Source organism: Panthera onca, chromosome D2 (assembly GCF_046562875.1).
Source record: "Panthera onca isolate mPanOnc1 chromosome D2, mPanOnc1 haplotype 2, whole genome shotgun sequence".
Taxonomy (NCBI): Eukaryota; Metazoa; Chordata; class Mammalia; order Carnivora; family Felidae; genus Panthera; species Panthera onca.
This window is the reverse complement of record NC_138349.1, coordinates 35,414,160-35,439,159: the sequence shown is the minus strand read 5'-3', so window position 1 is coordinate 35,439,159 and position 25,000 is coordinate 35,414,160. Positions and strand designations below refer to the sequence as shown.

Sequence of the window (25,000 nt, the reverse complement as noted above, 5' to 3'; positions counted from 1 at the left end):
TTGTGTCTGTGACTTAAAAACAGACATAAAAGGCTAAAGCCAGTTCTGTTATTTTTATAAATGTGGGACTTTTTCTTTCAGAATTTATTTTTTCAGATCCCCATCTACAAAAGGAGAGGGGCTAGAATATTAAAACTAATTTGTGCTTGTAGTTAGCTGCAAAAAAAGAATAACTAGAATGCTAGCAATGAATATCTATTCTTTAAGAACACCTATACAAGTAAAAGACTGTCAAAGGGGATTCTTCTCCCTTTCCACTCCCAAACATAACACCAGTTAGAAAAAGACAGGAATATTCCATGCCCCCACCCACATTTTTTTTTTTTTTTTAAAGCACAAGAAGTTTAGAAACAAAGAGCTGCATTTGCCCTCATCTCACAATGCTGTTCACATCCCAGTTAGCGCTTCCTGGACTTTATTCTCTAACAGTGGATCAAGGCGAGACATCTCTGCCGCTTTGCTTTCTTACCCTCGGCACACTTTTCCACTAGAGTGAGAACAAGACCTAAAGATATTTGGCTTTCTGAAAAACTGTAAAGTTACAACCTTCACAGTCATAATTAATGTGTTTTAATGTCTTTCAAAATGGAATTATGGATATGTCTTTATATGGGTCTACAGAAAGCTTTGAGGAGCAGACTGAAGTTGAGATTTGAATAAATGTGTTAGAAATGTTGACATTTAGAATTAAGAAGTTATCAAAGTCAGAGACAAATAGCTGTAGGTACATTTTATAATTCTTTTTTCACAACTTGATTTTAATGGTCACTGCTTTTTCTTTTTTTCTTGTCTTCTTTTTTTTTTTTTTTTAGGCAGAGCTATGTCTGCTTGCTTCCAAATAACAGAGATCACACTGCACTTTTGCAACTGCTATGGCAATGGTAACGTTATCTTGTCATCTTATTTTTGAAAAGCAAACTCAATTATTTTAAGCACTTTAAAAACTCCGTTCTAACAAATAATTTTATTGTATTTTACTGGTAGAACACTGATCCCCAACTGATTAGATCTGTCTTTGGATTTAAATATTGAACTCATTAGCTCAGCATCACTTCAAATGCCCCAGTCAATTATGATCTATCTGATTTCAGCAGGCACAATTATTTCATCATTGGAAAAGAACTTAAAAAAGAAAAAAACAGGGAAGCTTTTAAAAAGTCATAATAAAAACGCTCAAATACATAAGTCATTTTTCAAAGTGCATAAGAAAAAATAGGAACCTGTTTCACTTAGGAAGATTCCCAGTTTGATTCCCAGGGACACAATTTCTAGCAGAGCAGCAGTTTGGCTTGTCACTGAGGGGTACACAGCTGTGGTGGACAGATTTCTGATGGGGTCACTGCTTTTTCTGTCACACATAACAAAGCTGACTTGCATAAGAACGCATACTGACAAATGTATTGTTATTATTTTAAAAATATGTGGTTGAATATGACAGCACTAAATAGAATTCATCCTGTCAAAGTAACAGTTTAATGAAATTCACTCTTGTACCATAAGAAAATAAACCATCTGGGGAGAAAATGTTTAATCCTGAAAGAGTCAGTCAGCTCAGTGAAACTTCTTTTGGAGACTGTGTATAGTCGATCAGAAACCTAGAAAATATTGAAGACTACATACATATTGGGGATTTTGTTGTTGGTGGTTTTGTTGTTGTGGTGTTACTATTTCCACTCACCAGCTCGAAGGGGTCGTGGAACTCCCCCAACAAAGATAGTTTTTCTGGGGTCCAAAGGCTGAGAACCATCCATTACAAAGTCACTGTCACTTAGGTTCCATGGTCGAATTTGCACCTGAAAAAAAGTCGTTTACTTGGTCCTTACTTCATTTCCATCAACCCCAAATGAGAATAAGGTGACTAAAGACAAACCCACTGATTTGTGCATTTTACAACATACATAACCCAAACAAAATCCAGTTATTAATTTATGTAATCTGCATTAAGTGCCTTTCAACAGAATTCTTGGGGAATCTACTTACAGATACTATACTCAACACTCTAGACATAAACCTTCAGAAACGACCTGCGGTTTTGAGAAAAGGCAGTCTTTTAGAGACAGACTCTGCATTCTAAATCAGATCCATTTTAACACATGATAGACTGTTTACAACCTGTCACAGTTTAGCACTTAGCTTTTTAAGAGCTCACCTAAAGAAAGGGAACAGGAACATTAGGAATATTTTCTAAAAATTATCTATATGTCTGGCTTTTAAATTCTTATCAACCCCTAAGCTTGAAACATTTATCCTTCAGAAATGTGGTTTAACCCAAACAGAAGAAATGTGGTTTAACCCAAACAGAAGAAATGTGGTTTAACCCATCAAGTTAGCATGGAATTAACGGCAGTATCAAATACTGAAGCACACAGTGTTACCTATTTTTGATTTATCTGATTTTCTTAAACAAGTTTGGGTAAATAAAGGTGAGCCTTTAGAAACTGAAGTAACTTTTCAAAGAGTAGAAAAAGAAATCTTTATGAACATACTTCTTTCTATTTGGTAATATCTCTTCACTGGTACTCTGACTTCCTGCCTACAAAAAATAAAGTATTTCATCAGAATCTTAACCTTAAAACATATTTGTTTCAATCCCTAACTCAATCACCACAGAAGAGCTTAAAACAAAAAAACCCAAAAAACAAAAAAACCCTCCCACATCAAAAGGTGAGCGTCGGCACTGCCTGAGAATCAAGGAGCCACTCAGCCAGCCAGGTGCTCTGGGAAATGGTCTAGGTCTGTAGAAGCAGAGAACCGGGTCTGTCTTTATGGAACACACCTCTTCTTTACCCTCACAGATTAGGATAGGAAACTAAACAGCTGAATTTTCATTTCCTTAGTATCAACACAATTCTTCATCTTCCCCATTGCTTAACTGTCAACACTTAATGCAACAAAACGCATAAGATGATTTCTTATGTGGCCTGACTTATATATCTAGAAGTACTCCCATTTGAAAGGTAGTAAACCTGTCAATTACGCTTTCAAAACACCTTGAGTCAACTCCAAAACTGGCACTGCTCAGTTAGAAACAGTCCATACATTCCTTATGACAGCTACAAAATTCACCCCCACCTAACTTTTTGCTTTTTACGACCTTGTTGCCTTCATCAGTTATCCAGAAGCAGTAAAATCTCCATTTCTTCCCTAGACCCTGAAAACAGGGACCTGTTTGCAATTCTGTTAACATTGAAGCATTTGTTCCACCTTTATCATGTGAAAAAGAAAAATCTAGTTTTTCCTCATAACATTTGCTGGTCTGTGTGACTAAATTACCGTTCCCTTGACATTTACCACAAAGGGAGATTCACAAATACCGTAAAGCACCCCTTTTAAATCCCTTCATGAGGACCCATTATTTTTTAATTAAAAACATAATTTCTTTACATTATAAAAACAAAGATCCTAATATCACCAATAACAAAAAAGTAAGACATATCTTTTTCTGCACAGTCTTCTCTTCTTCCAGTTTCATCCCTGATAAATTGAAGGCAGCTTCAGGACCTGGTAAGGCAACTCCAATCACTCTACGATAACTGAATTTAATTGTGGGTCACTTTGTTTCACAAATGAAAACAATTCCCCTGTAGTATCCATGGTGTTCTGGTTTCATTTAATCAGAAGTACAGAAAATGCAGCCTTCTCTAATAGCTGTACGCTACTGTTGCTGAAAAGAACTCTGCAGAAGATCTCAAACCTTCCTGCTGAGAGCCGTCATTACTGCCTCCTCTCCTGCCGCACCCTCATCTCAGTACATCACACATAACCCATTCCCTTAGCCTATTCTTGTATTATAGATTAGGTAAAAGTACAGGAAGAAGACTCAAGGACAGTAATGATTAAATCGTATTCACAAAACCTGCGTTTCCCAGCTGCCACCAGAAAACAGCTCCTCAGAGCTCCCACCCATACAGAATCAGAGAAATGTCAACATAGGCCAACATCAGCACATTCTTTTTTTTTTTCAATATATGAAGTTTATTGTCAAATTGGTTTCCATACAACACCCAGTGCTCATCCCAAAAGGTGCCCTCCTCAATACCCATCACCCACCCTCCCCTCCCTCCCACCCCCCATCAACCCTCAGATTGTTCTCAGTTTTTAAGGGTCTCTTATGCTTTGGCTCTCTCCCACTCTAACTTCTTTTTTTTTTTTTTCCTTCCCCTCTCCCATGGGTTTCTGTTAAGTTTCTCAGGATCCACATAAGAGTGAAACCATATGGTATCTGTCTTTCTCTGTATGGCTTATTTCACTTAGCATCACACTCTCCAGTTCCATCCATGTTGCTACAAAGGGCCATATTTCGTTCTTTCTCATTGCCACGTAGTACTCCATTGTGTATATAAACCACAATTTCTTTATCCATTCATCAGTTGATGGACATTTAGGCTCTTTCCATAATTTGGCTATTGTTGAGAGTGCTCAACATCAGCACATTCTACACACTAAGCAAAAAGTAATACTGAGGTACTGTTTTGCACTGGGAAGTTCCATTCACCCTGGATTATCTCTGAAATATAAGCCCACTCTCACACAAGGCATGTTCTCCACCTTCTAAGTTAATTCTCAGCCCTCAGGGCCTGATATTCATATTTTATCTTTCTGACTTACTCTTCGAATACATTTTCTGGTCCTGATTTATATAGAGAGATATTTCTCTACTTTTTGAATACCATACTTTTTAAGGTGACTCAAATATTTTATACAAAGGGGTGAAATATAAATAAGAGAACTTCTTTTTGATTATCTTTGTTTCTTTAATAATTATTTTTGAGAATGGATGAAATTATAATTCTGTTTTAATTCATCATAAATTTCTCTCAGTAAAACAACCATTACATATATAGGGATCACTGTGTGTGTGTGTGTGTGTGTGAGAGAGAGAGAGAGAGAGAGAGAGAGAGAGAGAGAGAGAGAAACAACTTTTTTAGTATGTTGTCAAATAGGCTATACTCTGGGCAGTAAGAGCCTCAATGTCCTGAGGACAAGTACAGGGGCTTTATCAGACATGGTGAAAATTCCCTTAAATGAGCCCGACATTGATTCCAACACTCTTTCCTGGAGACCACATTTGCTTATAAAGATCACTCTAGAAAGAGGCACCACCCATTAGCCCTTCAGCCATGCCATGTCCTTATAGCAGGAGTTACACAAAACCAAACGTCTGTAGGGATGGACGTATAGCATAAATTTGCCAGTCCCCAGGACAGCAGTCGGTAAGCAGGCAATGGCACACTAGAGTAAACCGTTCCTTTTAAAGGAAGCAGACAAGTAGTTATCATTCGTGAATGTGTTGTAAGACTTTTCCATTTTTCAAGTTTAGCTAGAAATTCAGATTTTTACATGAAACGTCAAGATTTTAAAATGTTGAGAATGAATTCAAATGTTAAAATCACTGGGACAGGCTAAACAAAACTAACTGCAGGGGCACCTGGGTGGCTCAGTCGGTTAAGCATCTGACTTCAGCTCAGGTCATGATTTCACGGTACATGGGTTTGAGCCCCGCGTCGGGCTCTGTGCTGACAGCTCAGAGCCTGCTTCGGAGCCTGCTTCAGATTCTGTGTCTCACTGTCTCTCTGCCCATCCCCTGCTCATGCTCTGTCTCTCTCTCTGTCTCAAAAATAAATAAAACATTAAAAAAATTTTTAAAAGAAAACAAAACAAAAAAACTAACTGCAGCCCAGATCTATCCTGTGGGCCCCAGACTGTGATCTCAGACTAGAAAGGTTTACTTACCACACAGCTCTCAAAGTAGGAGAAAATACTAAAATGGTTGGTCTTTCCTTAGTTTCTTTTTTAAGCGTGTATTCCTACAGAAGTTCAGTGAGGACTGTGAAACTACTCTTTGGCTGAATTATTTGTTTTTTAATTCTTAAGAATTAATAATCTTATTGTGTAATTGCTTATCTCCAAAGGCAAATCTTTTTAAGGAAAAGGCAAAAACTAAAGATAAAGGTGATGCTATAAATATATCAATTTATGCCATATAGTAACTCTTCAAGAAACGTAAAATAGTACTGAACGCACTCATTTTCCGTTTCAAGGTTTCCCAGTGTATGTTCTGTGAACTGTCAGTCTGTAAGGTGGCTCTGCCAGACAAGCCTTGCTTAGGAAAAGTTATATACTATCTCTTCCTTCTTGGAGTTTCAGGGCACCCATTGGTGTACATTAACCAAAAGCTCTAAGAGGTTCTACAGGAAAGAAATCTGTTCAAATGTTGTTTTAACCCAGCATTTCCTAAATTATTTTCATGGAACCAACTTTTTCACAACACCTATTAATAAACACACTTTGGATAATACTGCCCAATTATATCTTACTTTTAGTATGTATCAAAATATGGCATAACAAGGTTGAACCAACTGAACAAAATACTGTAGAAACTTCACTCTAATCAAGGCCTTTTCTCACTTATTTCCTGCTATTGCTCTAAAAGGGTTGCTCTTGTAGAAGTTAACTTTAAATGGTTAAGAATACAATAAATATAAATAATGAAAAGCTATTCAAAGAACTGAACGTTTTCAGACTGAACTGCACAAAAGAGATGTTTCTCTATTTTGATATCAATGAGGAATAAAATAATTATAGTTCTATGTAAAAACTGAAGTTTCATCCTACTTAAAACTAAAAGTCATTAATAGGGATAAGATCAGGCCAAGTGCTAGGAAAAAAAAATAAGAAAGTATGGGTCAAGTATGGGTCATTCATTTCTGACAAGGAGCTATAACATTTTCTAAAAAGCAAATTCAATCGCTTCTCGGCCTTTTGGCTAAGATCAAGTGTAAAAAGCAAATTCATTGAAAATTTGCAAAAGCCCCTAAGTTAACATTCAATATAAAATGCATTTTTATTATATCTTTAATAACAGGGTAAGAGAAAACACTTAGCTTTAATAAAACAGTTTTTAACATAAACCTTAGGGCTTTAAGTTTCCAGACATGACCAAGCCACCCTATGGCTCTAGAATTCTCTCAGTTTATACCAGTATTTAGAATTTACACATTTACCTACCAATAAATAATAGTATATTGAGCTCACTTTGAACATCTCACTCTATATTTTGTCTTGTTTGGTCATCTCCTGGTTACAAACATCCAACACATGATCATCCTACTGCACAGTGCCTTCCTTTTCATCTATTCATCCCAAGGCAGCTCTGCAAAGCAACCAAACTGTTCAGAGTCAACAGTGCAATCTGCTGGCCAGCTCCAGAAACTACCTGATCAACCCCTTCCTGCTGTTTTCTTTCCCATAAATTTCCCATAAAGCACATGGCCTAGCCTCCTCACCCTCATCTCCTCTTTCTCATTTCAATACCCTTTAAACTCCTACTCAAGCTCTTCAGGAGAAGGCCTCCATTTTTCTCTCCCTAGTCCTACAATCCTTTCAACCTACATGAACCACAAAAGCAATACTGCAGAACCATCAGGACCACTCTCCCCAGCAAGCAGCAGTATCACCGCTCTTCTGACAGCCAGGATGAGTCAGCTGAACTCCAGGCCGCTGACATACAGCTGCAACAGCTCGGCTGGTAATGAACTCAGGCCCACCCCAGTTGTCAGCAATTCTATTTTAAGCATCACAGACCTCACAGAATGACTGGAGTGCCCCACAGTATCACAAATAAACTAGTTTGTGGTTTGTGAGGCATCTTTATCTCTTTCATGTTATAAGGGGTTGTTTTTATTATTATTAACTACCAAAACTAATAGCCACAACAGCAATAATTGTGGTTTGGATCCTTCACAGAACATTCATATTTGGCATCTCATTTCAACCTAATTTTTACCATACAGCTCCCTAACAAACAGGTCAGCCAATTTCCAGGAGTTTAGATGCTACCTATTATTCTCAAGTGCTGCTCTCCACCTGATGGAGACGGGGAGACATCCTCCTTGTATCCTCTGGGGGAAGTGGCCAGAAAGGAACCTAATAGCTAATGGTTTCATTGCTCTTGATAAGACTTCTGAACCCTGGGCTGCTCTCGGGCCTACAGTCAGAACTCCACTGGGCCTCCAAACAAAAAACTGTAACTCTCACACTCAGACTATTCCTCCCATTCCTGAGATACAAATAGATCGCAGGCCCCAGAGAGCTTTATCAAAATAGGCAGGATTCTTCCTACAGTGGGCGCCAAAAGTAACCCTAGGAAATTTTCTCATGCCCTCCCAGAATGCTCCAGGTCTACCGTCAGGGTGAGGAAACAGTTCAGGTACTGAAAGGAAACCCCTGCCATCTTCAGTAAGCTGCAGAACCTACCTGATGGACACAGGCTTACAGCCCTTCAGCTATTTTTGAACAATTCATATAACACTCTGCATACTGTTTCATAAGGGCATCCAGTAGAAAAAGCAGACCATGCATAAACTGTGCCCTGAAAATGGTGATGTACAGCCTTGCTCTATGCTGGACTTATAAAGCCATTATCAATTAAATGCAATGATTAATAACCATACTTATAACCAGAAGATTTAAGGGAATATCTTCTCTCTAAAGGCTTTCCTGACTCCCTCAGGAACATCTGACCACTTTGCCTTTGAGCCCCCACCCCACAACTACTCCTCATAATACTTTTATCATACTTTGACTCCTTATTTCACTTGGTATTTACATGTCTATTTCCTTCCACTGGGCTCTAGGGTGGAGAGCTAGGGTCCTCTAAGGCTGAGACCATATCTCTGTGTGGGTCCCAATTGCCTGGCAAAGTGCCCAGCCCTTAGTGAGTGCTCTGTGCTCATCAGTGTTCTGGTGAATTAACAAAGGTTTTCCTGAGGGGCAGATGCTGATGCCACAAGATGTCCAGAATCTGCCCTTCTATAGCTCTCAGATTACTGAAAGCCTCCTTCCAGGGATAATGGAAATAGAATGTATCTGGTCATCAGTGAGTGCCTCAGGGCTTGGCCTAATCAGCACAATTTCTGATGTCCCCCCCTCCCCGCCCCCACTGGGACCTACTCATTGATCAGAATTACCTAGTGCTCATTGTTGCTGCTGCTGTTCCTACATCACTTAGAAAACACAGGCATGATAGAGGATTTCCTTTTGAAGGAAAGAAAAAACTAGCACTTTTGAGCACATACACTACACCACTATGCTAGGCATTTTTTTTTTTTTTAATTTACATCCAAATTAGTTAGCATATAGTGCACCAATGATTTCAGGAGTAGATTCCTTACTGCCCCTTACCCATTTAGCCCATCCCCCCTCCCACAACCCCTCCAGTAACCCTCAGTTTGTTCTCCATATTTATGAATCTCTTATGTTTTGTCCCTCTCTCTGTTTTGATATTATTTTTGTTTCCCTTCCCTTATGTTCATTTGTTTTGTCTCTTAAAGTCCTCATATGAGTGAAGTCATATGATATTTGTCTTTCTCTGACTAATTTCACTTAGCATAATACCCTCCAGTTCCATCCACGCAGATGCAAATGGCAAGATTTCATTCTTTTTGATTGCCGAGTAATACTCCATTGTATATATATACCACATCTTGTTTATCCATTCATCCATCGATGGACATCTGGGCTCTTTCCATACTTTGGCTACTGTTGATAGTGCTGCTATAAACATTGGGCTGCATGTGTCCCTTTGAAACAGCACACCTGTATCCCATGGATAAATGCCTAGTAGTGCAATTGCGGGTCATAGGGTAGTTCTATTTTTAGTTTTTTGAGCAACCTCCATACTGTTTTCCAGAGTGGCTGTACCAGCTTGCATTCCCAACTATGCTAGGCATTTTAACACACTGTCACACTTGAACTCACTATAACTATTATGCTACAAACATTATACCTACTTTAGAGATAAGGAAACTAAGACTAAAAGAGTGAACTCAGAACTGAAAACCAGGTTTATCTGACCCAAAGTATGTGTGTGTGTGTGTGTGTGTGTGTGTGTGTGTGTGTGTGCGCGCGCATGCGCGCGCGCACACACACACACACACACACACACACACACTCTTTCCAATGCAATGATGTCCTGTTGCCTGTAAGACTCCTTGTCCTCCAGGTTACTGGCCACCAGTCATGCTTCCTGAGAGTCTCCTGAACAAGTCAAAATGCATTTTGATTTGTGAATGGTTAACTTCTCTTTTCTAAATTCATTCTACTCATTTTCAATGTGTTAAGAAATGACAGATAGATTCTTCTTAAACCTGCAAATAAAACTAGCATTTAGAAAAGCTGAAGAAAATGATTTAGTAATGAAATTGGCACCATATTTTCAGCTATTTTAACTTCCAGGTTCATAGTCTCAAGCAATTGTGCTCTGCAGCCAGACAATTTTGTCCAATGTCTACATAAATGTGTGTTTGCAGCTCCATGGTACAAGGACAAGGATGTTGTTACTGGCATGCTGATCACTAAAACTCTTGACAGTAACGTTCACATAAAAGTTCTACTTACCTAAGTTTTTCCTGGGAAGAAGCCTATTCTTTGAATGAACTTCATGGAATACTAATTCTACCAAAATCTTCACAGGTATAATCCCAAAACAGGTATATCAAATGGTGGCTTAAAAAATATTATACAAATTTATTTACTGCAAGACTTCTCAGAACCTTAATATATCAATTTTACCCAAATGTTTTCGGCTATGGGACCTTTAATTAAAGGAACAAATGGATATAAAGTGCACAAAGTAAGTTATCAACAAATGACACTTATCATTGCTACGAGCAAACCTTTTGTCAATGATCTTCTCAAGAGACCAGTGTCTGATGGGACAAGTGTAATTCATAACACACTTTGGAAAACACTAAATATGGTCCCTTGGAGGATGGTACTGGCTATTTTACACACTAGAAACCATTTCAGTAGATCAGAACTACAGCATCTTTTAGACCTCTCTAGAAAGGGATTATAGCTTCCAAAGACTCAAACACTAAGAAACTCTGGACTCAATTGCAAATTCAGAGACTGGGGAGAGGGGGAAGGATTTATTATGAATAGGAGGTATTTCTCTCATTTTAGAGAAGAAATTCCTCCTTTGGAGAAATTACTATGATAGAAGGTGCCCAAACCACAAATTTAGACCAAAAGGAACAAAAAATAAAATAAAATAAAGATCAGAAATGCTGAAGGTTTCTGAGGAGGGATATAGTGAATCTGATTTGACTGAGCCAAGATAAAATTATAGTTATTGTCTTAGGAGGTGGTAGGTGGAGAATGAAAGAGTTTAAGTAAATATACCACAAATCCAAAGGCTGAGGCCATCAATCAAGGTGCCCTGTAACTTAGCCCCTACTTAATTTTCCCAATTTAATTCCCCTCTACTCCCTTTCACACATTTGTGCTCCATCTAACCAACCTATATGTTCTCCACTCAATCTGCAGTTTCTCTTTTCTGTGTTTATGCTGTTGCCTTTCTCTGAAATGTCTATTTCCCACACTTCCACACCTCCACCTCTCCCCTGGCCAATCTCCAAACCCTTTTCATCTTTCAAGGCCCAGTTTAAATGACACTTCATCCAAGAAGCTTTCTTTTATCACTCCAGGTATATATAAACTCTCCAAAGCACTTAATCTTATCTTCATTGTATTTGATATTTTTCCTAAATTTGACAAATATTTAAAAAACTGTTATGTGCCAGGCTCTATAGGTTTGTGTATTTATTTATATACTTGTTTTATCTACCCATTATACTATTAACTTTCTGAACACAGGATTTTATGTCTGATTCATAGTAACCAGCTCTAATGCCTTGCCCATAGGAGTCCCTCAAACATGGTATAAAGGAAGGCCAGCACATAATTTTTTAAAAATATGGCTGAATGTGGGCTGAAGATAGCTATAATAGTAGGTGTGAGTCACTATAGGTGGTATAGTGATCAGAGAAGGCTTCGGGAAAGAGACGGCATTTGAGAGGGGTCTTAAAATCAGTGTAGCAAAAATAAAAAATTAAAAAAAATAAGTGTAGCAATCAGAAACTGAAATGGGAGCAGAAATATTTCAGTTGACTGGAAAAGGGGTTCAGAAGGAAAGCAGAAAAAAGAAAGGTTGGAAAAAAAACTTGAAATCAGACTGGGAAAGTCTTAAGTCCCAGGCAAAGGGATCTGGACTGTCTTTGTACTAAAGAGGAGTGATTCAAAGTGCTGGAGATCCTACTGATACATAAAGGGGAATAGGAAAGACAGAATTATAGACAGATTGGACAGAATAAAAATTAAAAAACTGAGCCAGCATCCAACTGGTTTCCAGCTTCTTTGCTCCCAACATTTTTTTTTTTCCAATTTTTGTTTTTCAAATTTTGAGTGGATGACCATGTTACCTGAGCAACAGGCTCCACAAGTGACCTTACACAAGCACACTTCGGTTTGCTAAGACAGTTTTAAATATTCAGTTGACCCTTGAACAATACAGGTGTGAAGCACGCAAGTCCACTTATATGTAGATTTTTTTGATTAATACAGTATACTACATTTTTCTCCTCATGATTTTCTTAATAACATTATCTTTTCTCTAGCTTACTTTATTCTAAGAATATGGTATATAATATATATACAATAGGTTTAATCAGCTGTATATGTTATTGTTAAGGTTTCTGGTTAATAGTAGGATTTTGGTAGTTAATAATATTTATGGGGAGCCAAAGGTTATATGTGGATTTTTCAACTACGTGGGGTGTCAGCACCCCTAACACCCCTACCCCACTGCTCAAGGGCCAACTGTATAGAAAATCAATCTGTCATATTTCAGGATATTTATAAATTGTGATTATGTTATAAATTGTAAGGAGGAGGAAGCAGGAAACTTCTAAAATACTCCTTTCAAGGTGTTTACTATCCCACATCTCTGGCCAAAGTGTTTTAGAAGGTAAGAGTCATAAAAATCTCCTTCCACACCTCTTCTTCAAGGTTACTGATTTTTAGTCCCTATCTCTGTTAGACTCTAACAGGTTTCCTGCTCTATCAGTTTGCTGTTTTGTACCTTCAGGTTCAGTCTATTTATACATTCAAAAAGTAGAGTCACCTTGACAAAAGGGACCACTGTCACAATGTCTGTCCACTTCACTGGAAGCCTGGACAAGAACACAGCTATCCTCTGGGATGCCTGGAACATCTGAGCTACGGAATTCCTTTTGCTGGAGAAGAGGTCAAAATTACACATCTAGGAGCTTTGCAATAGTTCCTGCTGTTGCCCATTTGTCTACCCACTCTTTGGAACTGAGAAGTCAATTAATCGAGCTATAAATAGTGTCTTCTGTCATCTTTAAGGATCAGACCTATACATACATAGGGTAGTCTAAGTAGAGTTATTTAATGAAAGGTAATCACTGACCAAAAATACCTCCTAATACTATCTGGAATCCACTGATTTGGGATTTGTTGAGTTAAAAAACAAACACAATCTTAGAAAGGTGAGAGGGAACCTTGCTATCAGGCTCTGTATTAGGAAAACAATCTGATTAACCTAATCCACACAAAGGTAAAGGGGGTTTGATCTGGGGGAACAGAATAAGGGAGAATGTCAAATGGATAGAAAATCTGTGAGGTCATTCTGGAACATTGTGTATTTCCAAGGAGAACTCCAGAGAGGATCAGAGAGAACTAAATAACAGAATGAGGGCACTAGGATCCTGAAAAGTAGCCAAGCCAAGAAGTAGAAAAAGCCATAGCTCAGAAGGTTTGGTGAATGAGTTCCAAAGGTTGACTTTACCTTGAGTTATTGCCAAGGTCCTCATTTACTCCCAATAGTTCAACCCAGCTCTCACTTTCTGTGGGAGCATCCAAAACGAGGTGGAATGTACTGAAACCTGGGTGGGGAAGTGTGGCCAAATGAGGCTGGGAGTGATAGATGTGGAGCTAAAGCCAACAAAGAGAAGGTTTCAAAAATGGAGCCAAAAGAGCTGGAACCCAAAATGGGATCCAGTTCATTAGAATTATAGGTATTTGGGGACTTTTCTGTTTCCCATCCTGAGTTTTATTCAAATTGTTTATGCTGGAAATTCTGAGTATGCCTGGGTTAAAGAAATACGTAATCAGCAGCCACCATTCAGAATTCACCAAGCTCCAATAAAACTGTTTCACTTGAGTTCAGAAAATGAAAACTGCAATAAGGCAGAAATTTTCAGAAACACAAACAGTGAAAGTTAGTTTCCCCATAAACATTTCCAAAACAGATAGTTACACTAATTATTTTTCAAAAGTCCTTCATGCTCAGGGTAATAAATGTATTTGGAGGGAAAACAATCAACATACCACCTCCATCTGCAACCACCACTGCTCATTCCCTTCTCAAGAGATGTCCAGTCCTGGTGAAGGCATGCCCTGAGAAGGCGTATTAGCCTCCTTTTCCCACAGAGCAAGTGACATGATACTTCCAAGGTACACAAGCTCATCTGCTCATCTCTGGTCTCCTCCCCTCAATTCAACAGCTTCTTAGTCTACTTTGGGCGTAACTATCTTCATGTGGATCTCTATCACTCTGCTTTCTTTTTTTTTTTTTTAAATGTATAAATCTATTTCTAATCCTCTCTTATGGTGGCAGAGGCTCTCTGGAGGTTAACCATTTACCTTTCAGACATCTGACTCTGCCAAGTTGGGATCGGTCTTTCTAATCTCACACTATTCCAAAGAGATTTAGAAATGTTACTCCAGCTTTCTCATTATGTGTTCAGAGGAAACACTACACCCTCCTATTCTAGTCACAGTGTACACAGCCTTTCCTCAGCTTAAATTAAGACCGAAGTTAGCAAAGTTTCCCTACTCTTTTTCCCCAACTGCATAGCTACTCTATCCAAGTCTGCTAACTGCTATAAAAATTTGGTAATGGCCCCAGAATGTGAAATACATGGTGGCACTGTCACACTTGCTAAAATCCTTGCTTCTTCTTCTGCATCGATTATTCTATAACCCAATATCTCCTTTCTTTGTAACTCCTCTGCTTTCCATGCTGCAGTCTCCCCCTTATAGGTGGACAAGTCCCAGCGCCATTCTTCTGCAGCCAACTATAAACCCTGCTCTAGATGCCACCATTCTTTTCAGTAGATGTTACTATGTAATAAGCTCTAATCTTACTCTCCTGACTATAGCACCATACAGCTCTAACAGCATCATCCGGTTACATCTGCACAAGTACCAAGTGCTTTCACATTCATTTTCCTCTTATCTGAGCTGCTCAACATCGCAGAGAGAAACCATTATTCCTGCCATTTTATAGATAAGGAAACTAAGATCCTGCAAGGATTAGGTGACTTATTCTGAACCAAGCAGATAATTTAAATGCTAGAGTCAAGACTTCTACTTCTGGGGGCACCTGGGTGGCTCAGTTGGTTAAGCGTCCGACTTTGGCTCAGGTCATGATCTCACGGTTTGTGAGTTTGAGCCCAGCGTCGGGCGGGCTCTGTGCTAACAGCTTAGAGCCTGGAGCCTGCTTCAGATTCTATCTCTGTCTCTGCCCCTCCCCTGCTTGCTGTCTCTCTGTCTCTCTCTCAAATATAAAAGATAAGACATAAAAAAAATTTTTTTAGAAGACTTCTACTTCTGACCCCAACTCTTTCCCCATGCACATTTCTGAGAATAAACTTAACTGCCAAGCAAGCCCCACATCTGGTGTAAGTCTAACAGGGGACGCTGCAAGCCCCGGGAGAGATTCCTGCCTCGGTCCCTTGGTCCACATCACAATTTTTACTCTATTTCCCACTCCTAGCACCAGCTCTTGACACACACTCATCCCCTTCCGAATTCCCTCAATCCTCTATCTGCCATGCTAACCAATTTCTTTTTTTGTTGTTCTGAATACAGCCTTGCCCCTTCTTCACTGATAACCCCTGTCAGGAGAAAGTAGGCAGTCTTCATCTCTTACCCAATGACTTACTCACATGCTTTGGCTCAGAAACCACAACCTCTTAACCATGAACTCTGTATAAGTGTACATTTGTTTATGGTCTGGGGTTCATGTTCTCTGTCCTTGCCCCTCCCTCTCCCACCCTGTTTGTAGCTATCCATTTTAGAGTGTAAGCTCTAGGTAAGCCAGTTGTAGGTACCACTCACAATGCCTTGCATTCAGAGGGGCATAAACATTGCCAATTATGATCTTTTTTAAAAAAAATAATAAATTACTCCTGTCCTTGATCTGAAAAATGACAGAAGCCAGTTGCCAAAACCGCTTAGAGCATTGTTTACTTCAATTCAGAGTTACTGAATAGGAATTAGCTTAAAAGAGCTGTAAAGGGAAAGACAAGGACACATTTGTTTACACGCAGTCCCAAAGGTATAAAATGAAATACTGAGTAATTTGTTATTAGCTTCTCATCAACAATAGTCCAGCTCTATTGCATAGCAAGGTCACCCCGGGTAAGAGAATCCTAGTTACCAGCATTCCCATTACAAAAAGGAGGCGCTCAGCTATTCCAAATGCATATGTGCTCTGGAAAAGCAACAGCTGGCTACATATTACTTACTGGCTTATCCTTGATGGTGGGGCTTGACACACACAGGTACAGTTTCCCGTCTTCTTCCAGGCAGGCATCTATCAACGCTTGCACTGAGCTCTCCTCCTGGAACAGCAGAAAGGCATAGCCTTGGGAGGACAAAAACAAAAGGATAGAGGGAAAAATCAGTAAATTAAACTCAAAGTATCAAATAAAAATTTATCTGTTGTTTCACTTCGGCAGATTCTTACTAGAATCCAAGAACCTGAAATGGGACACAGGGAAGTAACAGTCATTGAGACCCTCATATGCCGGGCATTGGATTAGGTACTCACTGACGTGGTCTCAATTCTTATAATTGCTCAGAGAAGCAAGTTCAGAACTCCTCTATGGAATTTCCATGAAATACAAGCATACCTAATTTTATTGAGCTTTACTTTATTGTGCTCTGCAGATACTGAGTTTTTTGTTTGTTTGTTTTACAAATTAAAGGCCTGTGGCAACCCTAAGTCAATTAAGTCTATGGAAGCCATTCTCCCAAAAGCATGTGCTTACTTTGTGTCACTGTGTCACATTTTGGTAATTCTCACAATATTTCAAACTTTTTCATCATTATTATTATATTGGTCATGGTGATCTGTGATCAGGGATCTTTGATTTATTATCATGATTGTTTTGGGATGCCATCAACTAGGACCATAGAAGACAGAGAACTTAAATACTGTGTGTATTCTGACTGCTCCACTGACCAGCCATTCCACTGTATCTCTCCCTTTCCTTGGGCTTCCCTGTTCCGTGAGACACAAACATAATTTCAATCCCCTGAAATCAGGCCAACTAATAAACCTATAGTTGCCTCGAAGTGAAAGGAAGGGTTGCACGTCTCTTACTTTAAATCAGCAACTAGAAATGATTCAGCACAGTGCAGAAGACATGTTGAAAGATGAGAGGGGCCACAGGTTAGGCTCTTGAGCCAGTTAGCCAAGTTGCAGTGCAAAGGAAAAGTTCTTGAAGGAAATTAAAAGTGCTACTCCAGTGAACACATGAATGATAAGAAAGCAAAACAGCTTTATGGTTGATATGAAGAAAGTTCTAGTGGTTTGGATGGAAGATCAGAGCAGCCACAACTTTCTCTTCAACCAAAGCCCCATCCAGAGCAAGGCCCTAACTCTCTACAATTCCATGAAGACTGAGAGAGGTGAGGAAGCTGCAGGAGAAAAGGTGGAAGCTAGCAGAGGTTGGTTCATGAGGTTTAAAGAAAGAAGCTGTCTCCATAACATAAAAGTGCAAGGTAAAACAGCAAGTGCTGATGTAGAAGCTGCAGAAGTTATCCAGAAGATCTAGCTAAGGTTAATTCATGAAGGGGGCTACACTAAAAAACAGGTTTTTCAATGTAGACGAAACAGTCTTCTACTGGAAGAAGATGCAATCTAGGACTTTCATAGCAAAGCTTCAACGCCAAGCTTCAAAGCTTCAAAGGACAGACTCACTCTCTTGTTAGGGGTTAATGCAGTTGGTGACTTTAAGTTGAAGTCAATGCTCATTGACCATTGTGAAAATCCTACAGGCCTTAAGAATCATGCTAGATCTACTCTGCCTGTGCTCTATAATACAGGAACAATAAAGCCTAGTTCACAGCACATCTGTTTACAATATAGCTTATTGAAATGTTAGGCCCACTGTTGACCTACTGCTCAGAAAAACAGATTCCCTTCAAAATGTTACTGCCCATTGACAATGCACTTGGTCACCTAAGAGCGCTGATGGAGATGTAATATGAAATGAATATTGTTTTCATGCCTGCTAACACAATGTCCATTCTGCAGCCCATGGATCAAGAAGCCATTTCAACTTTCAAGTCTTTTTTTTTTTTTTTTTTTTAAATGTTTGTTTATTTTTGAGAGAGAGACAGAGTGTGAGCAGGGGAGGGGCAGAGAGAGGGAGAGACACAGCATCCAAAGCAGGCTCCAGGCTCTGAGCAGTCATCCCAGAGCCCGATGTGGGGCTCGAATTCGTGAACCTCGAGATCATGACCTGAGCTGAAGTGGGACGTTCAACCAACTGAGCCACCCAGGCACCCCCAACTTTCTAGTCTTATTATTATTTTTTTAAGTTTGTTCCTTGTTTGTTTTTATTTTTTATTTTTGTTTTTGTTTTTTTAAGTAATCTCTACACCCAATGAGGGGCTCAAACTCAACCCCAAGATCAAGAGTTACATGCATCCCCGAATGAGTCAGCCAGGTGTGCTCCAAGTCTTATTATTTAAGAAATACATTTCATAAGGCTGTAGCTGCCAGCGATTCCTCTGATGGATCTGGGCAAAGCAAACTGGAAAACCTCTGGAAAGGATCCACCATTCTAGATGTGATTAAGAATATTCATGATCCATGGGAAGAGGTCAAAATATCACCATGACAGAAGTTTGGAAGAAGTTGAGCCCAACCCTTATGGATGACTTTGAGAGGCTGAGGACTTCAGTGGAGGAAGTAACTGCAGACGTGGTAGAAACAGCAAGAGAACTAGAAGTGAAGCCAGAAGATGTAACTAAATGGCTGTAATCTCATGATACAACCATAACAGATGAGGAGTTGTTTCTCATGGGTGAACAACAACAACAACAAAATGGTTTCTTGAGATGGAATCTATTTCTGGTAAAAATGCTGTGAAGATTGTGGAAATGATAACAAAAGATTTAGAATATTACATAAACTTAGCTGATAAAAGCAGAGGCAGAGTTTGAGAGCACTGACCCCAATTTTGAAAGAAGCTTTACTGTGGGTCAAATGCTATCAAACAGTATTGTGTGCCACAGAGAAATCATTTGTTTTGGTGTGACAAAGTTGTCTTATTTTAAGAAATTTCCAAAGCCATACCAACCTTTAGCAACCACCACCCTGGTCTGTCAGAAGCCATGAACACTGAGTCAAGATTCTCCACCAAAAAAAATTACAATTCACAGAAAGCTCAGATGATGGTTAGCATTTTTTTTTTTTTTTAGCAATAGTCATTTTTAATTAAGGCATGCAGATTTTTAGACATAATGCTATTGCACACTTAACAGACTACAGTATAAACATAACTTTTATATGCACTGAGATACTAAAAAATTCATTTCATTCACTTTATTGAAATATTTGCTTCATTGTGGTGGTCTGAAACTGAACCCACAATATCTGCATAGTATACCTATAGATCTGGTCCTCTGAGAGCAGGCAGACTCATCACTGGCCTGAGCCACAACCACTAGTCAAAAAACAAGCATCACCTGCCCTCTAACTTCCACCAAGCTTTAGGTTTGACACATGCTACAACATGGAGATACCTTGAAAATATTATGCCAAGTGAAAAGGTAGGCACAAATATCGTATGATTCCATTTATATAAAATGTCCAGAATAGGCAAATCTATGGAGACAAAAAATAGATTAATGGTTGTCTAGGGCTAAAGGACTAGAGGGAATAGGTACAGGGTTTCTTTTGGGGATGATGAATATTTTCTAAGATTGATTGTGGTGATGGTGGCATAACTCTGTGAACATACGGAAAACCACTGAATTTTACAAGTTAAATGGGGGAACTGTATGGTGTGTGAATTATAGCCCAACAAAAGCTGCCTCCCCCAAAAGGCCCAATAATAACGTAGGGTTATTTACGTGTTATATTTACATGTATATTTACATGTTATTTCTGATGATGATGCTTTCTTTCTCCAAGGATACACTCCTATCTCATGACAGAGTATAAAATAAACATGGATACTAGCTGCAGAACTTCCACAGAGACAGTTTGTTCACTTTGATTCAGTAAGATTTACTGAGCAACTATTACAAGTAGGATACAATCTATGGCTTAGGAGAAAAGTGAGATGGAAGAGAGTAGGTTCCTACTGTCAAGAGACTTATGTGGTAGAAGAAACAGACATTTAGGCAATTAACTATTTGCTACAAAGCTGAAGGAGATACGTGGGAACAAAAAGTGCCATGGTAGCCCAGAGGAGCAAGGACTCTGACTTGAGAGAATCAGCAAAGACTTCAAAGAGATTAACAGACGTTCAAGGGACCAATTCTAGCATCTGCTGCCATGCTGGCATTCATGAATGGCAGCTGAGCAAAGGCCCATCATGAGCTAGTCTAAGCTTGAGTATCCAACTATTTGGCCTCTCTGCAACCCCTCTAGCTTTGCTAAGTCTCTCAGCTGTCACCTCCACTCCCAGCCCTGCTACTGATCTCAAAAAAAAAAAAAAAAAGAACAAAACAAAACAAAAAAAAACAAACCAAACCAAAACAAAAAAACCATCACCAATATGTTTCTACTCTGGTGCCAGAAAGGTGTAAATGGTAGAGAAGGATAAGAACTTCCAAATTCAGAAGATTCTCACACATCAAACAAAGATGTTAATCAACTGGCCTAGAAGCAAAGCTCTTGGGAGTCCCGGGCAGCACCTAATGACAGTAGCAATAGATAATGAATAATGGGTACTTTTTAAAAAATCTTTTTTCCCAATTCTTTGGGAAACTACACAAAGTATCCAAGCGAATACAGCACAAAAAGGTCAATCACTACCATCTAAGCAAACACAGAGGAAACAGATCAACCACTACCTGGCACACCAAGAGTGGCCAATGCAACTGGCTGAAGCCAGCGCACAGGGGACAGCACCAAGCCCATGGGAGTGGGTATGTAGATACAACAGGGAGGCTGCCTAAGTGATAGGACCCAGAGCTGTTTTCTGGGCTCTGCTCCCAGGCTAGATGGGTCAGAGGATTCAGCAGGTGGCTAGGCAAGAAAAATAAAACCTAACTGCAAACTAGAAAAAAATATCATTTCTTCATATCTTTTCTCTGTTGGAAACAGTATCAAACTATCACCAAGCCCCAAGGAATCTATTAAAAATTCAGTGTTTTCATTTAATGTGAGAACATTAATTCCACTTGCCAAAGTGAATATTAGAGATGAGTGGGTTAAAAAATGCAAATCATAAAGAGGAGGTCTCAGCATGTCCTCTCAAACCTCCTGGCTCACCATGTGAAATCCTGGTACAGATGGTCCACAAAGGTCCTGAGAGGCACACAGGCTATCTTGTTCTTGGAGAGGGCCCCATCTGTGTACGTTATGCACAGGCATATCAAAAAGGCCTGGGGATGGGGCATGCTCACTGAGCTGAGGCTTTCTCCAGCTCCTTGCCACCAGAAGGCCACCAGGCTGACCGCATTTTTCTGGCACATCACTGTACACCCTCTGAAATCTTCCACATCAAATCCTGCACGGATCTCAGCTTGGGCATCAGAGGAGAGGGAGTGTCTCTTCATAGCAGCTGAGTAGCTACCACAAAAGTGGGCAGATCTTCAGTCATGCCTCTCTCACAGCCATAAATGTCACCATTAGCATTAGAGTATAAACAATGAGGAGTTGCAAGTAAAAGCCTACCACAAATATTATTACTGAGAAAAATATCTACAAACAGCTTCTTTTCCTTTCCCAAACGGTGGCCCATAACATTTAACCAACTTCTTCAGGATAACTTTTATAGCAAGTCAGCTTTTATAATAAATCATCTCTACTCCCTCACCAGCAAGCTGCCACTCGCAGTAACGACAATATTCTCTTAGCATTACAAAGCGGTGTGACTCAAGTTCAACAATTTCCTTCAACCCTACTTCCTACCTTGGGCTTTCTAACCAAAACAAAATTCACCAGAGACATCCCAAATCACTCATGAACAGTACCTTCACCTACTAAAAACACCTTCTGACACCTCAAGGTCAACCAAACCCAGACGACAACAGAAATCAAGAGTATTAAAAACAAATCAGGAATGAAGAATCCTTCAAACATATTTCCCTTTTGATGTTCAGAAGTTTAAGGTCAAAGCAAACAAAGTAGAAAAAGATTCCTTCTAGACTAACAAGGTCAATGTGAGATGAAAATTAAATCAATTATTTGCGAAAAGTCAAATTCCACATGGTACTATGAAAAGAGTTCTGGACTAGGAGTCAGAAGGTCTGGATTTAGATCTAAGTCCTAACATTTATTAGCTGTGTGTAATAATAGCTAGCATTTATTGAGCATCTATTATGCACCAGGCACCATTCTGAGTGCGTTCTTTCATCATCACACACATCCTATAAGGTAGGCATTACTTTTAGTTGTTTTACAGTTAAAGAAATTGCACAGAGTGATTAAGCAAGTTGTTCAAAGTAACCTAGCAAGTGATCGAACCATGAACTTGAAAATCAACTTAAACTTTCTGAGTCTTGGCTCTTTTCTCTGTAAAATGAAAAAAAAAATAAGTCTGTCCTCATTATCTTACAGAGATGTTGTAGGTTATGAAATAACACACATAAAGGTACTTTGTAAACCAGGTATTGTGCAAGTGTCAATTTTTCTTTTTCTGCATTTTCAGTGACTTGTGTGATATGTAAAACTGAGTTTTGCATACAATCTCGTTATAAAAATTAGAGTTCAAATTAATGATATGCACTTTCCACTGGGCATTTCCAAGTGTTTGGTGAATAAAGTGCAGTAATCTAGATACTAAAGAGAAACTTTAAAGCTATTTGAATAACAGGCTGAACATTACCATAAACAAAGGATAAGAGTGACTGAATATTTTGCTTTCATATATCACTAGCCATCTCCACCAGGAGACAGAATTATCAGATGTGATATTATTTGCTGAGTCTAATACATTCTTTAAATAAAAGACTATCTGGGGCACCCGGGTGGCTCAGTTCGTTAAGTATCTGACTTTGGCTCAGGTCATGATCTCACGGTCGGTGGGTTTGAGCCCCATGTCAGGCTCTGTACTGACAGCTCAGAGACTGGAGCCTGATTCAGGTTCTGCATCTGCTTCTCGCTCTGCCCCTCCTCCACTCACACTCTGTCTCTTTCTCTCTCATAATAAACATTAAAAAAAATTTAAATAAAAGCCTATTATGCCTACAAATCAAGCTCCTCAAACTGTCACTGTTGGCAAGTTCTTCTATTAGTATGAAAGGTATATATATATATATATATATATATATATATATATATATATATATATATATATATATAAAAGCTTGGCAAAAAAATTATTAGCTCTCCTGTTCTCCCTTGCCCTCTGAGCCAGTAAGAGATAACAGGATCATAAAACTCAAGTTTCAGAAATAGCAGTCTTGTTTGCCACATACCTGAGGAGTGTGGCGGGGCTTCAGAGATGTTGTGAGCTATGGGAGGTCCTCAACTCAGAGCCAGTCTGTGGGTGGAATTATGGGCTCCAAGGGAATAGGAATTCTTAGCACTATCAGCATCATGACTCTGGGTTGGGCAGAATGGATGGCAGGAAATTGCTTGCTTTCCCTTTCCCATTGGTGCCAAATAGGTTGGGGGAGGAAGGGTACAACAGTGAGGGATTTTTGGACAAGCCTGGACTGACCACACTTCTCCAGGATAAAGAGGAACAGGCAGGTATGGGGTTGTGGGGGGAGGGGGGACTCAATTGGGATTATTCCATTTTATTTGGCCAGGTTTTTGCAGGGCAAATTTAATTAAAAGATTATTTTTCTCTTAATACCTGAGAACACACTAAGTATAACAACCTCCAAAATGTTCTTGGCTACCTGTCAAAAACAATGCTTTCTGAGCTCTTAAATACATAATTTTTCATGTTATAATTTTTTATACTTGATCCCCATAACAATCACCACCAACTTCACCACCACAAACACCAGTTACTAAGTGCTTACAGTGCGCCAGGCACTTTGCTAATAATAAACACTTTACATCTGTCAGCTCTTTTCATCCTCACAGTAATTCTATGAGGTAAATACAGGTGTTATTATTATCATTTTACAGACAAGGAAACTGAAGCTCCAAGAGGTTAAGGGATACCTCAGAGATTAAAACCTAGAGATTAAATTTGGAATTAAAACCTACATCAGCTTTTGCAGTCCTCATTCTTAATCCATTATATTTTTTTATCCATTTTTTTCATTATCCATCTTTATCTATTATACTGTCTCACCTAAAAATGATGAGGCAAAAATTTCAATATCATTAGCAAATAGGGACTGGCCTAGTTATTATGTATTTATTGTTACCTTTGTTACAGTGATCATTTCACAGAAATGGTAGAAAGTAGCAGAAAGTGGTCACCTGTGCTTCAGTCCTAAAATATAAGGTCTATGCATATATATTTGCTCTAAATAAAGCCCACAAAACTATATTAAGAAGAATTGAAATGATGAACTTCAAAATCATCAGAAGTTTAGATTTAGTTTTATTTAGGTCAAATTGTCATATTTAATAAAGATGCTTATTGGCTTTCAATGTATTTTTAGGTTGTGTATTTAGAACGAAGGTACTTGAGGGAGTTAAAGAGCAGATCTCACTAAATTAAATAAGATTTTAACAAAATGAATATCATCGTCCCAGTAATAATTGACTTAAGCAAGAATCATCAGTGGATTCTAAAACCACTGGGTGAATTTGGGAAGGGATACAAGATATTCAACATACTCTTAAAGTATCATTTTACAGATTATTCAGTATTTGCAAAGGGAGGGAAAGGCACTTTTAAAATGGAGGAATCCTGGAGTGTCTGGGTGGCTGAGAGTTGAGTGTCCAACTCTTGATGTTGGCTCAAGTCATGAT

At 39.0% G+C, this 25,000-nt stretch overlaps 1 protein-coding gene across 9 annotated transcripts in view; it reads right to left on the bottom strand.

Moving 5' to 3' along the window:
- Positions 1-25,000, bottom strand: part of CPEB3 (cytoplasmic polyadenylation element binding protein 3) — a 189,843-nt gene that overhangs the window by 32,463 nt on the left and 132,380 nt on the right. For all 9 annotated transcript variants that reach the window (XM_060642033.3, XM_060642027.3, XM_060642029.3 and 6 more), the window contains 2 exons: positions 16,398-16,516; positions 1,679-1,793 (listed from right to left, as the gene is read on the bottom strand). In XM_060642033.3, the coding sequence (XP_060498016.1) occupies positions 1,679-1,793; positions 16,398-16,516 (234 nt within the window). The remainder of the gene's footprint in view (positions 1-1,678; positions 1,794-16,397; positions 16,517-25,000) is intronic.